The sequence below is a fragment of the Cucurbita pepo genome, chromosome LG12, assembly GCF_002806865.2.
Source record: "Cucurbita pepo subsp. pepo cultivar mu-cu-16 chromosome LG12, ASM280686v2, whole genome shotgun sequence".
NCBI classification, from domain to species: domain Eukaryota; kingdom Viridiplantae; phylum Streptophyta; class Magnoliopsida; order Cucurbitales; family Cucurbitaceae; genus Cucurbita; species Cucurbita pepo.
The window spans coordinates 2,323,139-2,344,521 of NC_036649.1; the positions used below are offsets into that span (position 1 = coordinate 2,323,139).

Below are 21,383 nucleotides of genomic sequence, written 5' to 3' on the forward strand. Positions count from 1 at the left end.
TCGTAACAACTTATGTTATTAAAAATCTGAAACTTTTTATACCGTTTTTGTACATACCCATAGACATTTGTACCCCGTTTTTGTATTATATCCATAGTTTTTTTTTTTTTTTTTTTTTTTTTNGTTTAAGAGTTGATTAAACAAACCCCATGAAATTTAAGATCATGGAGGGAAACTATGTACGAATATGTCAAACCACCAATCATGGACTTCAAATCTTAAATAAGGCATAATAAGCGAAACCCAATATCAATTAGGGAGGAAATGACATTATAAGAGTTCAAACACAAGATCTCGTGCTCGGGTACCATGTAAAATCACCAATCAACCCAAGAGCTTAATAGATGGGTTAAGGTAAAATAAATCATATCAATGCTTCATCAGAATAGTCAATTTTAAATTCTACTCTTTTTGGTGCCAAAATATACCAATGGTCAAATATTTCAAAATTTAGGCAAGAGAGCCTGCAGTCCACAATCAATTGAGCCGCACGCTAAAAGTTGATTCAATTGAACTTAGCATCTCCATAATACACTAGAGAGTACTCGTGCTTTTACCTGCAGACGCTGCATTCATCTTCTAAATAACTAATGTGATTCCGAATGAAATTAAAACCATATGTTTTTTCCCAACTTCCAGTTCGAAAAAACACAAACAACTACAAACATACATTAAAATTCTGAAACCACCAAAACCAACCCTGGGGAATAGCTAGCTCCGAGCTCAACTTAATGTTATGAATAACGACTCTCCACAATGGTATGATATTCCATACTTATATACCCATAATCATTCACTTAATAAGCCAATGTAGGACTACTCCCTCCCAACAATCCTCAACAATCCTCCTCTCGAACAAAGTATACTATAGAGCCTCCCCTCAGGCCTATGGAGCCCTCGAACAGTCTCCCCTTAATTGAGGCTCAACTCCTTCTCTAGAGTCCTCAAACAAAGTACACCCTTTGTTCGACACTTGAGTCACTTTTGACTACACCTTCCAGGCTCAAAACTTCTTTGTTCGACATTTGAGGATTCTGTTGAGATGGGTAAGTTAAGGGCATGACTATGATGCCATGTTAGGAATCACGACTCTCCACAATGATATGATATTGTCCACTTTGAACATAAGCTCTCATCACTTTACTTCGGACTTCCCGAAAGGCCTCATGCCAATGGAGATATATCCTTACTTATAAATTCATAATCATTCCCTAAATTAGCCAATGCGGGACTCCCTCCCAACCATCCTCAAACACTTACTACCGCTAGTAAGATGAGACCCAACAAAATAAAGAGAAGTAGTTTAGCAACTAAGAGGAACTAAGGGAATTTGAAGAAGCTTTTACCAGTAGCAATACAAAGTAGAGCAGACGGAAGCTCAGGATGAGAAGATAGGCGATCGAGAGACTCGGTGGCTCCATGGATGACTTGCGGGTCATTGCTTAGCGTCTCGGATAGAATTTGAGCGAGTTTAGCAACTTCCATGAATCTCTGAATCTGTGACGGCCGCAACAGTGCAGCTAGTATTGAATAAACCCCAATCAAACACGGAGAGCGAGCAGGAGGCAGAAACCTCGGAGGAGATGGGAGTGAAGAGAGAGGAAGAAGAAGAGGAGAAAAAAGGGCGGGAAGGTGAGTGCTTGGGCAATTACAGCCTGCAAGCAACCATTGCTCGGACTGAAAATGGATCCGTTGCGAGGCTGGCTCGGCAGCCCATTCCAATGTGGCGACAGAATTTGGGATTGGGCCATAAAAACGAGATTAATATTAAAATACCAACAAAAATAAATCAAAATTAAATTTTGCTATAATATTTAATATTTTAGTTTTCAGTAATATTTTTACTTTAAAAAAAGTCTAAAAAAATACGAAAAATGTTATATTTTGTTCTAAAAATACACTTTGGGTTTATAAACGAGGAATACTATATCTACCATGTTTTTGGGAAGCTCAGAGCGAAGTCATCAGAGTTTATGCTCAAAATGGACAATATCATATCATTGTGGAGATCCGTGATTCCTAACAATTGGTATCAGAGTCATGTTCTAAACTTAGCCATGACAATAGAATTCTCAAATATTGAACAAATAATTGTGAGTCTTGAAGGTGTAGTCAAAAGTAACTAAAATGTCGAACAAAGGGTGTACTTTATTTGAGGGCTCCAGAGAAAAGAGTCAAGCCTCAATTAAGGGGAGGCTATTCGAGAGCTCCATGAGCCTCAAGGGAGGTTTATAGTGTACTTTGTTCAAGGGGAGGATTGTTGAGGATTATTGGGAGTAAGTTACACATTGGTTAATTTAGTAAAAGATCATGGGTTTATAAATAAAAAATCCTGTCTACGTTGGTACGAGGCATTTTGGGTAAGCCCAAAGCAAGGTCATAACTTTTAATAAGGTTTAAAATATGGTACGGGTGTTTTTAAAGTTTTTTTAAAAAAATTAAGGTAATTAATGAAACTTTTGAAAACTCGAAGGTATTTTTGAAATAATTTTAAAATTTTAGGGTATTTTTTAAACAAATATTAACGATTTCATTCGGTAAAAGGTAATTTTCAATTTTATGTCTAATAAGTCTATAAATTTTAAATATTAAATAGGTTATTGAACTTTCAATTTTGTGTCCGCAATCGTTGACATATTTAATTTTATTTTGAAATGAATAAATCTATTAGACATATAAGTTTCGTGCCTAATAAGATATTAAACTATCAATTACATTAGTGTACAATAAGCTTGTTTAATGGCATCGTTCCCGTGCATGCAGCTTCCCTAAACGACATCACTTCTACCTGTAAACAAAATCACTACAAAAAAATAATTGATACGATAGCTTACAAAAACATTAACATTGACGTTTTATATCATTTTTCATCGGTCGTAACAACTTATGTTATTAAAAATCTGAAACTTTTTATACCGTTTTTGTACATACCCATAGACATTTGTACCCCGTTTTTGTATTATATCCATAGTTTTTTTTTTTTTTTTTTTTTTTTTCTCTATCATACCCATAGACATTTGTACCCCGTTATTGATAAGCGCCTACAATGTTGGAATTTGCAAAGCTAGAGGTCCTTTTATAATATTTGTAAAACGCTCACAGAGAAAGCTAACTTAACGGATTGATTCCAGCCAAGAGCGGGTTAGAAAATGAATGACTCTTAGATCGAACTTGGAATCTATGATGATCACTCTTAGATACCAAGATAATTCACCCCATAATTAGCTTGATCAAAACTAATTCAATGAATACAAAGGGTATCAAGAAAACACAAAGGTTTTTTCTGTATTGAAGGAATATTACATGCCTTTAAATAGACTCAAGAGATAACCCTAACATTATAAGGTTCAGCCACCAATTACAAATCACTAATAAATGCTATTAAATAAGACATTCATACAGACTACTAATAAATGCTATTAAATACAAATGGAAGAAAATAAGGCAACTATCAAAGACAAGTCTTCTAATCACTTTCCAATATCAGTCCCTCTATTATTTTCTTGATTTGATTCTTGAATCTTCTTTGTATTACTTCTTGTAATTGCAAGTTCGGGTACATGTAAGTGATCAGTTGTTGGATTCATATCAGTTATCAAACTCATCAGCTTTAAACCTTCCCGTCGATGAATTATCACAACATTTTAATTTCAATATCAAACCAACTAATAGATTCCTACCCACTCTTACTCGCTCTGAAATAGTTCACGTCCACCATTAGTTGAATTTTTTTACGGTTCGAATAAATTTTTTAAACGCTTTTAAAAGTTTAAAAAATACTAACAATTTAAAATTATGGGTAAAACATTTTAAAAAAATTATATAACTTTTAAAAATAAAATATAAAATATAAAATAGTATTTAAAAAAAAGTAACCTTATTATTAATAATATTTAGCTTCACGGAAAAGGAGATTAACAACGTTAAATTTGGAGCCCACTTTATTGGTCAAAGCGTCCGAATTTAAATTCCCTGCCCTCCCTCCATCTACCTCAAAATAAAAATAATAATAAATAAATAATAAAATATTCCTTTAATTTTTCATATTACCTAAATTTATTAATTATTTTTAATAAATAATTTTTATTTGTAAATTTAGTAAATAGTATTAATTTTAATTGCAACTTTCATTATTATTGCGTGTTAATTCAATAAGTGTTATATATTCTTTTTTTTTTTACCATTTATCCAAATTTCACTAATTTATTCATTCATTTTAATAAATAAATAAATAATCAATTGAAAATTAAATATGGCACAAAATTAAATTAGAGCGAGAATAACGAGAGATATCACTAACATATGTTATAAACGTCGGTCTTCCTCTTTGTAACAACCTCGTAAACACGAGCATATACAGTTTGGGAGAAAATTTGGATCATGGGCTGAGATGTACAACTCGCATCAAATTTATGAAAGAATACCTGCTGCGTGTCACAATCGCACTTTTGATGACAGCAGACTTGCGATTGTGCGACACTCACTTTCCAACGACAAGTGAGCTAAGCTAATTCGTTCTTGCGTCGCCTACGACTAAGCACCGTATGCTCGAGCCTCTAGCCTCGGTTTTAAGAGAAGGTTTTAGAAAAGAGGGTAGAGAGAGATTTTTTTGAAAGAGACGTTATATAAGCAAGCAAGAGAGAAATAATAACGGGTCACAGTATATAACTTTGGGTAGGGAGAAGTTGACAACTAGTCGTATCCCCCTATAGTACATTTTGAGACATTTCATATCTGATAAGCCTAGACATGATATTTTTGAAATGTCATACTTCTTACAAATGTAAAAGTAAAACATTAGAATATGAAAAGACANCTATCAAAGACAAGTCTTCTAATCACTTTCCAATATCAGTCCCTCTATTATTTTCTTGATTTGATTCTTGAATCTTCTTTGTATTACTTCTTGTAATTGCAAGTTCGGGTACATGTAAGTGATCAGTTGTTGGATTCATATCAGTTATCAAACTCATCAGCTTTAAACCTTCCCGTCGATGAATTATCACAACATTTTAATTTCAATATCAAACCAACTAATAGATTCCTACCCACTCTTACTCGCTCTGAAATAGTTCACGTCCACCATTAGTTGAATTTTTTTACGGTTCGAATAAATTTTTTAAACGCTTTTAAAAGTTTAAAAAATACTAACAATTTAAAATTATGGGTAAAACATTTTAAAAAAATTATATAACTTTTAAAAATAAAATATAAAATATAAAATAGTATTTAAAAAAAAGTAACCTTATTATTAATAATATTTAGCTTCACGGAAAAGGAGATTAACAACGTTAAATTTGGAGCCCACTTTATTGGTCAAAGCGTCCGAATTTAAATTCCCTGCCCTCCCTCCATCTACCTCAAAATAAAAATAATAATAAATAAATAATAAAATATTCCTTTAATTTTTCATATTACCTAAATTTATTAATTATTTTTAATAAATAATTTTTATTTGTAAATTTAGTAAATAGTATTAATTTTAATTGCAACTTTCATTATTATTGCGTGTTAATTCAATAAGTGTTATATATTCTTTTTTTTTTTACCATTTATCCAAATTTCACTAATTTATTCATTCATTTTAATAAATAAATAAATAATCAATTGAAAATTAAATATGGCACAAAATTAAATTAGAGCGAGAATAACGAGAGATATCACTAACATATGTTATAAACGTCGGTCTTCCTCTTTGTAACAACCTCGTAAACACGAGCATATACAGTTTGGGAGAAAATTTGGATCATGGGCTGAGATGTACAACTCGCATCAAATTTATGAAAGAATACCTGCTGCGTGTCACAATCGCACTTTTGATGACAGCAGACTTGCGATTGTGCGACACTCACTTTCCAACGACAAGTGAGCTAAGCTAATTCGTTCTTGCGTCGCCTACGACTAAGCACCGTATGCTCGAGCCTCTAGCCTCGGTTTTAAGAGAAGGTTTTAGAAAAGAGGGTAGAGAGAGATTTTTTTGAAAGAGACGTTATATAAGCAAGCAAGAGAGAAATAATAACGGGTCACAGTATATAACTTTGGGTAGGGAGAAGTTGACAACTAGTCGTATCCCCCTATAGTACATTTTGAGACATTTCATATCTGATAAGCCTAGACATGATATTTTTGAAATGTCATACTTCTTACAAATGTAAAAGTAAAACATTAGAATATGAAAAGACATAAAGGGTTAGGCTTGTTATGGGCATGCGGCTATGGGCAACACGCCTTTGACGAGCATGACCGTGACACCGTACACCTTATGAACAAAGTTCATTGAAAGTCTTTCGGGAATTACCCGTTTTTGGAGGGACCCACCACTGTACTTTTAGGGGAGGGTATAAAATAGCGGAATGCCACGACTTTTTTGAGTGTTTTGCACAACACGGTCGGGTATGTTACCAACATAAACGAGGTGTACAAGAAAGACGGGCGCGGTGTTGATTTAATGCCAACCTAGAAGTGATTCTCAAGTCGGGCAGTGACCGCTTATTGTAAAATTGTCGACCAAAATTTGGAGTTAGTTAATTAGTAAAGATAAGGCAACGAATTTCTATTTGGGTTACTTTCCAAATTTGAAAAATATCAGGGGCCATTTCGTAAATAAAATAGTTCAAAATTTAAATGGGCGGGCTGTTCTAAGCTCATCGTGTAATCAATTTCATTTTCTGTTCCACTCTTCTTCCACTCCACTGAGAAGTTCGAGCTTCGTCTTGCGTTCAGATGTCCGCTGAATCCTCACCTTGAATTTCAATTTCGTTTCGATCGGAACTCCAGAGCTCAACAATGTCGAAACATGTATCTGCTTCAAAGAACGCTCAACCGGAGGCTGACGAGAATGAACTCGGAACTTCGCCCAGTGCACTTCATTTCCCACCTCCTAGAACACCTTTCAATATCATTGCAGATCCAGCTCAGTTCCAGAAAGAATTTCACGATTCTGTGTTTGATTCAAACTTCAAGCTCCAATCCACCAAAGCCGATTGGTTTTCTGATAGAAAATCTGATGTTTCGCTTAAGGTTAATTGGAAAACAGGTACCAACAATGGGACGCCAAGGTTTTCAGCTCAAGGTCGGAGGGTTAGCTCTGAGCCTAGCTCAACTCAGAGTACTCCTGCAAAGAGTTCTTCGAGAGTTTCGTTTGGTGGAGTCGCTACTGGTAGTAAAGCTCCTCAGCTCGGCGATGGCAGGGCAGGATGTTCCTCTAGGCTTTTCAGAAGGATAGCGATTCCGGATACAGAGTTACCGGTCGACGTTCCTCATTTCGACCTTGAGGAAGATCCATCTTTCTGGAAGGATCACAACGTGCAGGTTAGTTTGTGCTCTGTAGCTCCTTCATTTTGGTTAGGGTAGCTTCGTGGATGTGAATCATGGGATGTATGATTATTCTGAACAGGTAATGATACGTATTCGACCTTTGAATACTACGGAGAGAGACTCTCAAGGTTATGGTCGATGCCTGCGACAGGAATCCGCAAAAACTCTGGTGTGGCTTGGTCACCCCGAAACCAGATTCACCTTCGATCATATAGCTTGCGAAACAATATCGCAGGTGCAAATCTCTCTCTCTCTCAATCTCTGGTTTTTCTTGTTTGTTTTCGTTGAATTGTGCCTCTTCTGGAGAAATGTATTGTTGTAGCTTCTGCCCTGATATGGCCTTGAACTCAATTTATTCTGGGTTTCGTCGAACTCATTTGTTCTCGGAAAGAAAATTAGTATAGTATAGTTCTGAAGTCCAAAGATACCTTCATGTCGGTCTCACCTCTTCCTGCTATGAAATTTAGGAAAACCTTTTCAAGGTTGCTGGACAGCCAATGGTGGAGAATTGTTTGTCTGGTTATAATAGCTGTATGTTTGCTTATGGCCAGGTACTTCAGCTGCAATATTCATTTTTTAGCTTTTGCAGGATCTTGGGTTTTATGTCTTTATGTGTTCATGTTTTTGGTCCCTGCAGACTGGTAGTGGCAAAACATATACCATGATGGGTGGAATATACGAGGTGGAGGGCAAGCTCAACGAAGATTGTGGACTAACATTACGCATTTTTGAGCATTTGTTTACAAGAATTGGAATGGTTGGCAACTTAGTGCCTTATGCTTTTAGTTGATACGATCATTTGCATGTAATAATGCATCTCCTGAGTTATTTTGTTGTCTACTGGGTTTCTCATGAAAAAATATTTGAGCAGGAGGAAAAGTGCAAGCAGGACGTCAAATTGAAGTACAGCTGCAAATGTTCCTTTCTAGAAATTTACAATGAGCAAATAACTGACCTCCTGGAACCTTCATCAACTAATTTGCAAGTAATTCTAAGCTTTCTAAGAATATGTTACTCTGTGTTTTACTCTCCACTTTCCCTGACCGTTGCGAAAAGTAACTGTTCTCATTGTAGATCAGAGAAGACTCGAAGAAAGGAGTATATGTAGATAATCTCACAGAACACAGCGTCTCATCTTTAAATGATGTCGTCGAGCTTCTCTTACAGGTTTCTCTACCTTGAGATTTTGCATTCAACTGGCACATTTTAAAATTTTTTTTGGATTCCCACACAATCAAGATCTTTCCATTTCATACTCAGGGTGTGGCAAATAGAAAGATGGCTGCCACATATATGAACAGTGAGAGTAGCCGCTCCCACAGTGTTCTTACTTGTATAATTGAAAGTCATTGGGAGAAAGATTCCAAAACTCACTTTAGATTTGCGAGGTTAAATTTAGTGGACCTAGCTGGTTCTGAAAGGTAAACTGTTTCATGCACGGGATGCCTAGTAACCTTTTCTCATTGCCTTAACTTCTTGTACTTAATTGGCTAACTTCATTGATTGATCAGGCAGAAAAGTTCTGGTGCAGAAGGGGATCGCCTGAAAGAAGCTGCAAATATAAACAAGTCATTATCAACTCTTGGGTAATTAAAGCAAAGAGCTGTTTCTTGTCAGAGAACCTAATGCGTTTCCTCGGATACTTATTTTTACATATTCATTATGTGTCCTTATGTTCTCATCTATATTTAAGCATTTAAGATAATTTTTAAACTGCACATTATTTTGTTTGAATACATTTCACCTTCTGAAATCTGTATTAAACAAAGTAATGTGATATTCAGAACTGTTTTTCCAGTAGAAATGGAACTTGAGGTAAAGCTTTTATATGTTGTCTATCATTCATGTCATTATGTTAGGGAGTGCTTTTACCTGGGTTGCCTCTGAATCTAACTAACAATAATTTACATGAAAATTACATTATTGCTTGTCCTTTTAAAAGGTCATACTAGTTTCACAAGATTTTCTTTTTCATCTTGCAAATTTTCTTGATTGATTGTTTTCTTTTTTCTTTTGTTTTTCTACAAATAGTGGTAAACTCTTCGTTCTTATTCAAATCTAGCATATTAAAAGCAGTGACCATAGTGTTGAGAAAAATTTAAAATGCAAATTCACCCTGGGGAGGCAAGTTCTTTTGAGGTTCCCTATTTTAATAATAGACCATCCAATGCTGGTTTTGTTGTATTTCTTCTTTACTTGTTGCCGTGTTTCTATTTTGTAAAAGAAAGATTATCGAGTATAGAGATTTTTTTTTGCATCTGAATGATAATAGGTTATTTCCAAAGGAATTACATGACAGAACCTATAAATTCTTTTGCTGCCTGAATAGTCAACTTTCTTGTTGTAGAATAGATTTTTCTCGGAAGAATTTTTCCAGAAGTTATACTATAGCAGTTATTTGCAACTATTTGATTCAATTGTTTTTTAGTTGCTTAGCCCGTCTTTCTGCTCTATGTTGTAGCTTGGTGATTATGTCATTAGTGGATTTGGCTCATGGGAAACCTAGACATATTCCTTACAGAGATTCAAGGTTGACATTCCTACTTCAGGTTCTTTCTTAAAACGCTTTCAATCTAAATATGATATCATCAACATATTGATCATTTGGTTCCTCTGAGTCGGGAAATATCTGAGCGGCACATTTGGATACAGGATTCTTTGGGTGGAAACTCAAAAACAACTGTTATTGCTAATGTCAGCCCATCATTTTGGTCAGTGTTAATCTTTGTCTGAAAATAAATAGTCCTGTGCTTGGCATTTTTCTGTTTTTTTCATGATCCTAATTTATATATTATTTCTACAGCTCAGCCAATGAAACAGGAAGCACTCTTAAATTTGCACAGCGTGCCAAACAGATTCAGAATAATGTACTCAATATTTTGCCAACAAGCACACACACAGACACAACATATTTATTCCAATGACACTACAATTTATTAAGAGCTATCCTTCGGCCCTTTTTTCTTGTTGTAGGCAAAAGTTAACGAGTGTGCTTCAGGTGATGAAACTGCACTCCAAAGGCAAATCTTACACTTGAAGGTTTGAACTAAAGCTGTAGATTTGTAACAGTTGTACTGTAAACGTACTTGTCAGTAGAGCTAATGTATTTTGGAAATGCACAGGGTCAGTTGTCCTTTCTACTGAAGCACAGTAATTTTCCAAGGTCTATACTGAGTAGCGTTCCAAGACTTGAAGAGTCTGGCGTAAGTGCTCTGTTTGAAGGCTACGAAGCATTAGGAGGTAGAATGCAAACCGAAAATCCTAAGGTATTGAATTATTTATCATAAACATGGAAAAACACTTTTCCAAGTATCAGACGTCATCTTCATTTTTAGTTGGTGATGCAGTCACCAAATATTGATACTTAGATATATGCAACAGAAACGCATGGAGGCTTCCTTAACTGGTGCATTAAGGAGGGAAGAGGTGGCAAATACTACAATTCAAAAGCTTGAGTTTGAATTTGAACACATGAAGCGCTTGGTATGACTCATTTTAATCTTGATTAGAAAAATGAGTCTTGATTAATAGAAACTATTATATGATGTGTCGATCAATTTTGTAGCTATGACATTTCATGCAGGCTTTCCAACTAGAGGAGGATGGTCAACGTACTAAAATGTTGTTGAAGTTTCGTGAGGAGAAAATCAGACAACTTGAATTGTTTATAGGTGGGATGCTGTCCGCTGACGAATATCTTTTGGAGGAAAACAAGGCCTTAGCAGTAGAGATTAAGATGCTTCAAGCAAAGATTAACAGAAATCCAGAATTGACAAGAGTCTCTTTAGAGAATTCTAAACTCACTGAGCAACTTCAAGTGTAATAATTTGCTATCTTATTGAATTAAAGGATTATTTTCATTTTGTTACCCAATAAATCTTCTTGTTTAAATATTGCATCAGGTATCAAAATTTTTATGAGCTTGGAGAGCGTGAAGCATTGCTAACTGAAGTTGCAGAATTACGCAACGAGGTTTTGGAATATTTGATAAATTTTCTTGTCCATGTTTCTTCTCTTTTCTATTTATGGCAGCACAGCTACTCGATTAATCACGTGGCAGCTATTTAAAATATTTTCATCATACAGCTTCTGGTTGCTCTGGGAAAAAACTCAGCCATATCTGAAAGAGATAAATATCAGGTTCTTGGGTACTTACTAGTTAGCTTTAAGGTTTATTATCAAATGAAAAACATCTGACAAAATTTATGTTGCCTGTAGCTAGAAAGTAATAACTAGTTGTATATCTATTTGAGAAGTTTAATTGTATGATGTTTTTTTTTTCCATGACTCAATATGCAAAATTTATGTTTCTTTTGCAGGATGAAACAATGTCCATCAAGAGTTATACCCAAGATGACACGCTATCTCATATTACAGGAAGTGACGAGAACTTGGAAAATGCAATAGGTCAAGGTTCAGATAATGAATTCAACGCAAAGTCCATAAGTTCTCAGAGAGATCTGATCGATGCAAAAATGTTGGCTCAAACAATGGATTCAGAGAACAATATGCAAGGTCAGAATCATGGATGCAAGCAGGTCAAACACTGCATGGTGGAAAGCTTATTTAGAAAATGTCAAAACGAAGGGGATGTGATGAACCAACATCAAGCTGTTTACAACAAAACTTTGCAAGTAAAGTTGGAAAACTTGACTAGGGAACTTGAGGAGGTTAGATTATCTAACATTCAGTACCAAGACAACCAGAACCAGCAGAAACAAATTGAAGATGTTCGTCAACAGGTTGAGATGGAGACAGCCAGCACAATTATTCAATTACAGGAAGAGGTTGAAACCCTTCAGGTAGAACTTAATGATAGGTTACATGGCTTAGCCCAGGAAAATACACGACTAAAAGATGCATTGTCTGCAAAAAATGAGGAGATGAGGATGCTAAGTATTGACTGGGAAGCAGCAATGATAGAACTAACAAGTTTCCTTCTCGATAGTTCTAGATCTATCAGAGATGCACATAGGCAGATAGAAGGTATCGCCAATTTGTTTCCTACAGTAAATGTTGGAATTGGCGAACAAGTACAGCAAGCCATTGAAGTTTGTATCGAAAAAGAAGAAACAATTCTATTATTGCATAAAAGTCTGGAAAATGCACGACTAATGGTGAAAGAAATGGAGCTGAAGTTAGAGTCACTGAAGGAAGCAGCACTCGCCTTAAATGCATCACAACAAATGCATAATAATGGATGTGCTGCCGAGGCTAAACAGTTGAGCACTCAGATGACTGACGAGAACATCACGATGGAGTTTCTATTCAAAAGGCTAGTTAAGAACGATCAGTTAATTGGGGTAGAAAAATCTGCTGATGCGGCAGCCGCTGCAGTAGAATGGTTATCCAATCCTCAGGAGCTGGCTTTCTGTAATAACATTGAGAGAGAGATGCCCATCTCAAAATTGGATTTTTCGTCTCAACGAAGCAGTCATATCTTTGATGATGTAATGGCCAATACAAGTGTATTACTGTTGGAAGAACCAGATACAGAACACAATTTGATACGGTTAGGTTTAACGGAGTTAAAGAACCTAACTAGTGGCATTCATGCAGACATGGAAATGCATATTTCAGCTCTCCATATCTACATTCAAGAACTGTATTCTGGATATCAAAAGTTAGTCCAGGACATGATGGGAGAAATTCGTGAATTGAGGTTAAAAGCCAAGACAACAAATGAAAATTGTAAGAGTCTCCAATTCTTCAAAGATAAAGTTGCATCAGCACACAAATACCGGAACATTGAAAACCAAAATAGTATTTTGGATCAAATAAAGGCTAAAATATATGAAGCAAAGAATAGACTAAATATTCTTGAAGATTCTATTGATAGAAATATAGCTGGTTGTGGAGACCAGTTTATAGATCAATATCCAGTCCAAGAAGATGGTTGGAGTTCCGATTGTTCTACTTCAAGCTCTGACATTTCAACTGAGAGTGTTGCTTCAAGAGGGAAAGTTGTGGACTACATGAATGGTGACATAGAATCCACAACTTGTTTGAGAAGGGAACTGTTTATGACGTATGATGCTATCCATAAACTATGCATGAAAATAGATACGCTCCTATTGCATGATATAGGTGGTGATTCTTTGTCAGAAGGTACAGTTTCCTTATACAATTTGTTTCGTAGGTACCTGTATTAGGCAATAGTTGGAAGTAAAATCTGTTTAACAATGATCTAAAAATTGATAACAGAAATGGACCAGGGAAAAACTCCCTCCAAATCGAGGATAGAAAAAGCTGAAGCAGGTTGCAATAACACCAGCAAGGTATAATGTATGGTCGACAATAAATTCAAATTTTATGCATGGCGTATAACGAAACAAAGTTTCCTTTTGTTAATCTTCAAATATTGATCTTGAGGGATATTGTCAAGCTTCATCTTTCTGATGCTTTATGCACTGCAGGTAATTTTGGTTGAGGAAACTAAGCAGGAAGATGGATTCTTTACCAAATTTGAAGAAGCTCAAGCCGCAATAAAGGAAGCTGATACTATGTTAAATGCATTGTTGAGAGCCAACGCAAATGCAAAGCAACAAACCGGTATATTTAAGCAAGCTGGGGAGCAGTTACAGATTGAAAGAGACAACTTGATTGAAGAAGTTGGACAGCTCAAGTCTTTAATGCATATGAAAGATGCAGATAATAAATTGCTGCACGAACAAGTTGGGTTTAATTTGGAAGAGGTTGCAAACTCAGTAACCTCTCTTGAATGTTGTATTTCACAAACACAAAGGGAGGTGGATGAGAAGTTTGGCATAATATGTTGTGATGTCATATCCTTTAGAGACGAGATGGTTAAATCTATTAGTAACTGGAAATCCCTTATGGAGGATGTCTTCTTGGAAATAATGGGAAGAGAATTTACTTCATTTGTACTCCATCAGTGCTATGTGAAAGAAATTTGTTGGCAATTTGCACACTTTAAGACAGAGCCTGCGTTTCAACTACTTAGACGGAAAAGGTGTACGGAATCAAACAAGACTTCAGGATCTACTTTCCTTGCTGGTAAGGACGACATGATGTCAATTAGTAAGATTGACAGAGGAAGAACCAAACTGATCACGGGTTTGGAAGAGGCAGATGGAGGGTTCTCCTTTGATGACATTTTGTATGAGAATTTGGCACTCAAGAAGGAATTGAAGAGGAAGGAGGTTTTATTAGAAGGCTTACTTTTTGACTTTAGATTGCTGCAAGAATCAACCTCAAAAACAAAGGATAAGAAAGATGAGACAGATTATTGTCAGAGTCAGCTCCAGCATGAATTGGAGATTAAAGCAAGTCAGCTTGATCATGTGCTAGTTCAGCAAAGAAAACTTGAGGGGCTTCTGACTGATACTGAAAAGGCTTTGTTCTTATCTAATTCCAAGCTTGAGAAGGCAAAAGAAACAATGACTTCAATTTCAGAACATAATGCACAGTTGAAGAAGCAGGTAGAAGATCTTTATCTCAAGAAATCTGAGGCTGAAAAACAATGGGAAGAGCAGCAGGATGTAGTTAATAGGCTAGAGGATGAAATAATCCGTCTTACTTCACTGGAAAAGAAATCACTTCTATCAGTTGAAGATATTGAGAACGAATTGAGTAGAGTCGTTAGTGAGAGAGACCAACTCCATGAACAAGTCTGCTTTTTGACTGACAAGCTTGACATAGCCTATGCATTGGCCGATGAAAAGGAAGCTGTTGCTTCAGAAGCACGCCAGGTTTTACCTTAGAATTTTTATGGTTCCTTCTAATACTAGATTTGAGGTTTGATTTTAGGTATGTTCTTCTTATGAGTTCCATTACTAATTTCAGGAATCGGAGGCCAGTAAATTGTATGCTGAACAGAAGGAAGAGGAGGTAAAGATTTTAGAGCACTCTGTTGAAGAGCTTGAGAGTACCATAAATATGTTGGAAACAAAGGTCAATCCATGGCTTCCTTGAAAAATCTATGCCTCATTTCCACTTTAACTGATCACTTGAGATCATGGTATCTATTCTCTACCATTTCTCTTCACAGGTACAAGAGATGGATGAGGAGGTTGAGAAAAATCGTACATTAAGAGAATCACTAGAATTGGAGAAACAAATCTTTAGACAGAGATTATTAACTGTAGAAAATTCCTCTGAAGTTGACTCTGGAGATGAAATTGTTGAGCATGCTGAAGAGCAACCCAGGTTCAAAAGTCTTTTTGTTTATTTAATATGAATTGTTATGATAACACTTGTTGTTTGCTAAAGAGATAAAGAAAATCAAGTACAGGCGACCGGGTGGTGTGCTTGTAGAACTGCTCGAGGCACAAAGTAGAATAAAAATTCTTGAAGAGGAAAGGGCAGAACAAGACAAAGAGGTCGGTTTAACCACTAAAATATTTTAACATCATTTCTTAGGATAAAATATTTTGTCTGTCTTGTGCATATCATGGTAAATCAGACTTAATTGATTTATTCGTTGATGGAAGTTTGGCTTATTGTATTTGAAGATCAAACGGCACAAAGAATACATCTCCGAGCTTGTATTGCATGCTGATGCCCAGGCAATGAAATACCAACAGAAGGTAAGAAAAAAAGAGAAATTTAATTCAAGTGTGCATCATTAATAACTTGTATAAGAAAGAAAAGTTATTAATGATGCACACTTGAATATGATTTTGCACCAGGTTATGTATGCAGATCTGCTTTATGTTTGTTAATGCAAAAAATATGAGACTTAAGAACAAGATTACCAATCAATTTAATGTCCTGATCATGAAGGATTTGTTTGACGCTCTTGGCTTGTATGAGTTTTATAATTTATGACAACCAATCAAGTTGGCAGCCTACTAGTGTTGGTGCAGTATCCCAACTCTTATGCCATCTTAACATGTTTATTGTTGAGTCAACTTTGGAAATTTCATGCACTCTGGTAGTGGTAATTAGGTTATACATTTCTTTATTTGTTATTTTTAATCACAATTCCATCCGTATCCTTTGGGGGCAGTACACAAATCTGGAAGTAATGGTTCGGGATGCAAGCAAAGATCATTCAAATCTAATGACTGCACCAACATTAGATAAAGTTGACAAAAGTTCAGCTAGACCGAGGGGTTCGAGTTCACCATTCAGATGCATTTCAAACTTGGTGCATCAGATGAACGTGGAGAAGGAGCATGAGCTGTCAACAGCAAGGCTTCGTATAGAGGAGCTTGAGGGACTGGCAACTAGTCGGCAGAAAGAGGTATATAAAATGGCTCAATAACTGAATGATTTATCTGCAATCTGCAATCCTCGTGAAAGATTGAAGTAACGTACATTTATCTGAACTCAATGTACGACGCTATGCTGTTCCAGATATGCATACTGAATGCTAGGCTGGCAGCAGCGGAAAGTATGACTCATGATGTTATTCGAGATTTACTTGGTGTCAAATTGGACTTGACTAAATATGCTGTAAGTTTTTTACTATTTTTTTTTTTTTTTTTTTAAACAAAAATTTCACTTTGTTTGAGACTTCAAATATTATGCCTGCATGTAATTAGTGACAATTTTTGCTCTTGAAAAATATAGAACTTTTTAGACCAATACGAAGTTCAGAAAATGGTTACCGAGGCTCATCTACTGTCACAACAATTCCGGGAAAAGGTAGAAATTGGAAAAGGGTATAGTTTTCATTAGCTAATTTTGATTATGCCTGTTGGGCTGACATTAATTTTTCTTGTAGGAACAAGAGGTTCATGACTTGAGGACACAAATTAATGACTTAAGTGAGGAAAGAGAATGGTGAGAGCTTTTCCAAATGCTGTAAATTAGATTTCTCCAATATGGCTCTAGCTACACATTGTTTCCTTATTGGAGTCCCTTTCTCTAATAGGGGCTTCCTTTTGTGGGGCTTGGTTTTTTGAAATTCCCTCGTCTTCTTCATTTTTTTCAATGAAATTTAGCTTTTCGTAAAAAAATGTTTACTTAGCTTAAAATTGAAAGTTGATGATAATTTGTTAGATGTTTAAACCCCCAATAGAAAATACTTATGTTAGAAAGGGGTAAAAGTGAAAGTACCCCTCCTTACGTGTAGCATGTGAGTAAGTCTTTGTACTTAACCTGTGGGATTCTGGGAATACAGGGTATGTATGTTTTGGGTATTAAGATAGACCATCCTAGAAGGAAAGAAACCACCATCTCGAGCTGGTGGAGTGTCTTATACTTGCATCTATTGGCTGTCCGTAATGTATCTTTCAAGTAATATCCTAACATACTTGTATTGCTACCTAATAGTTGAAGAATAAAATGTGTTTGTTTTTAATGTATTACAGCCTTCACTCAAAACCTTGTGGGTGAAGTTTCCACTTTGTTGTTGTTTTGTTTTGCAATCAATGATAAACTAGTAGTAAATAATGGGTGCATTGGGTTCTCTGAGTCGTAGTCCCTAATTTGAGAAGACCACAGATCGAGGATAGAACCTGATACTCACGTATATTATCGCACGTTGTTAGCTATCTTCTGTCAGCGTCATGTCTCCATCATGCATGCTTGAATTTGCTTTTCTGCCTATCTTAACATTGCGGTGGTTTCCGTAGTTACAAATCTGTACTAAGCAAGAAGGAAGCTGAAGCACTCGCTACTCAAATAGCTTGTGAGAAACTACGAGAGCGGGATCACTTGCTTTCTGTACAGAATGGGATACTGAAGGTAAGCACGAGCTATTTACGCATATTTTTATTTTTAATATAATGCAGTATGTTTCTGTTGAGGATCGTTGGGACATGGGTTTATAAGTAAGGAATACATCTCTATTGGTATGAGGTCTTTTGGGAAAGTCCAAAGTAAAGCCACAAGAGCTTATGCTCGAGTCGTGATTCCTAACCTATGATATGCTAAGTATGGTGCAATAATTATCCAAGTTAGACCCCTTACCCCTATTGAGTGTTTTCTAAACTCTTTTGGAAGGTGAAAATTCCAAAAAGTACTCAACACCATATAGCAATGCTTCTGTCATTTCTTATGTAATTCTGTATGCATTTACTTTATCTCCAGTACATTCTGTTACACTTCACATATACATGATAATACAGACTTAACTCTATTGAGCTGAGCTTCTTCCATTTTCTAAGCCTTTCTTTTGTTGCAAAATTGTTCTTATTCCACTGCCGTTCTGGATTAGATGGAAAACAAAAATCTAAAGAGGAAGATTGTTGAGCTGGATGGAAAGACGAACACACTTCATCAAACACGAAGTAGCCAACAGGAAAGACATCATGCATTTCTAAACAAGGTAAGGTCCAAGTCACCAGAATTATTGTACTATATGATATGACAAGCCCTTGCTGAGAATCTGATTTTAATAAATTAGGTGCAGGATGATGAGTTAACCAAGAGGTTGGCTCACTCAAAAATGCTTCTCTCCCGCGTGAATGATGAAATCGCTCGTTTCCGTATTCCTAATGGCAGTTCTTCACATCACCGAAGTGGAGGCTCTGGGAAAGAGATATCTCATGGCTGATCCATTTGGAGTATAAAGGTACCACAGAATTTAAGGCATGAAACTACATTTAAATTGCTGTCTAGTCCTTAGAAATTTCATTGTTCATCGGTATTCCTATGTTTTTTAACTTTACAAAATGGCTATTAAAATTTTAATTTTGCAATTCAACCATTTCTAAAATGTGTGAGCCTATTAGATATAAAATTAAAATTTATGTCTGGATAGAACACTAACGTCTTTGGTTTTTTTTTTTTTTTCCTTTTTTTCTTAATCTAGTTTATAAAAACTACTTCCATTTTGTAGTTTTTTGTTTTCTTACCTCGAGATATCTTCAAAATCTAAAATTTCTAAGAATTTTTTTTTGTTTGTTTGTTGGTTAGAAGACAAACTCTTTTGGTATTTTCAAAAATTCAAAACCAAATAGTTATTAGATGAGGTTTAAACATCTGAATATTGAGTTAGATAAAAAAATCTATAAAAAAAAAAAAGAAAGTTGAGGGATTTTGTAAACAAGATCAAAAGTTAATGAATGTATTACACATTTTTTAAGTTTAGAGATTTATTAGACCCTTTATATTCTATTAGACCTATTTAACCTATATTATCGTACAATATTTAGTTAAAGATACGCATTTATCCAGGCAACAAGAGACATAAGGCTTGCTTTGGTCTGGTTGGTACATATAGTCAGTACCAATGATGGTACACTTTGTAAATGGTAGCTCGAAGTTCCACGTTCCTGTTTGCAAGTTTTCCTAATGTTCTACAGCGGCGAGGACAGGGCAACAGTGCTTCAAATCCAACTGAAATAGCAAAGCCTGGCACTGCAGATTTCAAGTAAGCCTTGCATTTTGGGAGTTTAATTCGATTGTCATGTCAATAAATGCATTATTTGAACTTCAGTTCAGTTCTTGGTTGAACATTTTCATTGGTGGCTGTAATTTTCATGTATTCAATTGATTGAGTTAAAATGAGTTCAACAAATATATTGTATTTTAAACCTCGTTTTAGATTCTGTGATTTAAATAGTGAGAGTTGGAACGATGTTTTTATATTTTTAGTGTATTTAGATGTTGAATTTGAAATGATAAATTATGATAGATGTTAAAGAATGAAAATGAGAATTAAAAATAGAATTAGGAAGAAATGTATTCTCGTAGATATTCATATCGTTAAATAGGATATAATTTTGCAACTTGTGCATACGACTGAAGAAAATATAAAATAATTAATATTGAGAATAAAATGAAATATACTGTAAATTAAATCATAAATAAAGAATATTAAAATATAATATTTCAAATATATTCTATAAATATTATATTTCACAATAATTTTTTTTCTCATAAATATAGTATTTTATGTTATTAATTTATTTGTTTTTTTATAAATTAAGAATTAAAATATGTATAATGTAGTATATTGTAAATTATAGAATATTATAAAACAATAATTATACAAAAATTTTAACTTAGAACATAGTTCATAAATTAGGTGATAATAAATGAAATTCGACCAAATATTTAAGACTAAATTAATAAAAATAATATCAAAATTTTAAAAAAGTTTAAAAAATATTGAAACTATTAATATTTTATTTCAAAAATATTTTTTTTTGAAAAGTACTATTTTAAAAACTATTCATAAAATTTTAAAAAAATTGCATTAGGAATATTTTTAAAATGGGTTATTATTTATTTAATTTTCTATAAAAAAAATGGTAATAAATATATTTTTTAAAAAAATGTAAAGGTATTTTAAAATTTTTAAAAAATTAAAAATATTAATGAAACTTTCAAAATAGTCCCAAAACTTAAGCTATAAACTTATAAACTTAAGCTACATATGATTCCTCCTTTTTTGTGTATAGCTCTTTCGAAATGATCGGTACCTCTCTCTACTTCTCTCGAGTACAAAAAAAAAACTCTTAAATTTGACCTTTTGTTTTAAAATTACTCATTCTTTCCAAAGTTGTAATCATACACTCACCCTTTTCGTAAAAGTTTCAAAAGTACCATAAAAGTAAAAACTCCACTCAAATGTGGGATGAAAATTGGGAACTAGAATAGGTGTGTCAGCGACCTACAACGGTGACAGTATACGAGCCCCAATTTCTATTCCAAGCTACAGCCACACCATTCTAGGTCTCAATTTTTGGCCAAGAGATATATGTTCCAATGATACTTCAGAAACGTTTACGAGAGGCCAAATGCAATATTCCAACTTTTAAAAGAATAGAAGTAAATGAAGGCAAAGTTCAAGGATATTTCTTTTAGTAATCGACCAAGAATTTATATATACTTTATAACGTGTTTCCAATGAGAAAAAATTAGCCTTTTTGTCCACATGAGACTAATTCAAATTCAGGAAACAGTATTGCACATAATAGTTTTCACAATTTGTGTGTTAAAATGCATGCACTTCAAAAGATGCTCAAAGAAAAGCAAGATCATAGCATAGACCTAGTCGTTGTTTGCTTACTTACCAATATGAACCAATGAGCAGAGATCGCAAGATATGCTTCCGATGTCCCACCACCTCATTACACTGCCAAGATCAAGCCATTTTCATTGTTAGCCAAGGACGCAATGTAAATTGTTGCTACCTAGAAAATCAT

General features: G+C 34.8%; 1 protein-coding gene across 2 annotated transcripts; it reads left to right on the top strand.

The window, feature by feature from the left end:
• Positions 1-6,660: 6,660 nt before the first annotated feature.
• LOC111806594 (kinesin-like protein KIN-12C) lies at positions 6,661-19,821 on the top strand. Of its 2 annotated transcripts, none has more exons than XM_023691969.1 (32): positions 6,661-7,311; positions 7,397-7,552; positions 7,785-7,868; positions 7,955-8,074; positions 8,189-8,302; positions 8,392-8,484; positions 8,578-8,738; positions 8,829-8,903; positions 9,779-9,866; positions 9,970-10,028; positions 10,121-10,184; positions 10,291-10,356; positions 10,440-10,583; positions 10,699-10,800; positions 10,901-11,136; positions 11,220-11,289; positions 11,404-11,457; positions 11,637-13,425; positions 13,522-13,595; positions 13,734-15,029; positions 15,124-15,231; positions 15,329-15,486; positions 15,572-15,659; positions 15,792-15,866; positions 16,289-16,525; positions 16,639-16,737; positions 16,855-16,929; positions 17,009-17,067; positions 17,862-17,973; positions 18,446-18,556; positions 18,635-18,802; positions 19,408-19,821. In XM_023691969.1, exons 1-31 carry the CDS (start codon positions 6,787-6,789, stop codon positions 18,782-18,784), a joined length of 6,642 nt encoding a protein of 2,213 aa, XP_023547737.1. In that variant the 5' UTR covers positions 6,661-6,786; the 3' UTR covers positions 18,785-18,802; positions 19,408-19,821. The 2 variants fall into 2 exon arrangements, with proteins under 2 accessions (XP_023547737.1, XP_023547738.1); XM_023691970.1 differs by having other exon boundaries at positions 18,641-18,802.
• Positions 19,822-21,383: the final 1,562 nt, after the last annotated feature.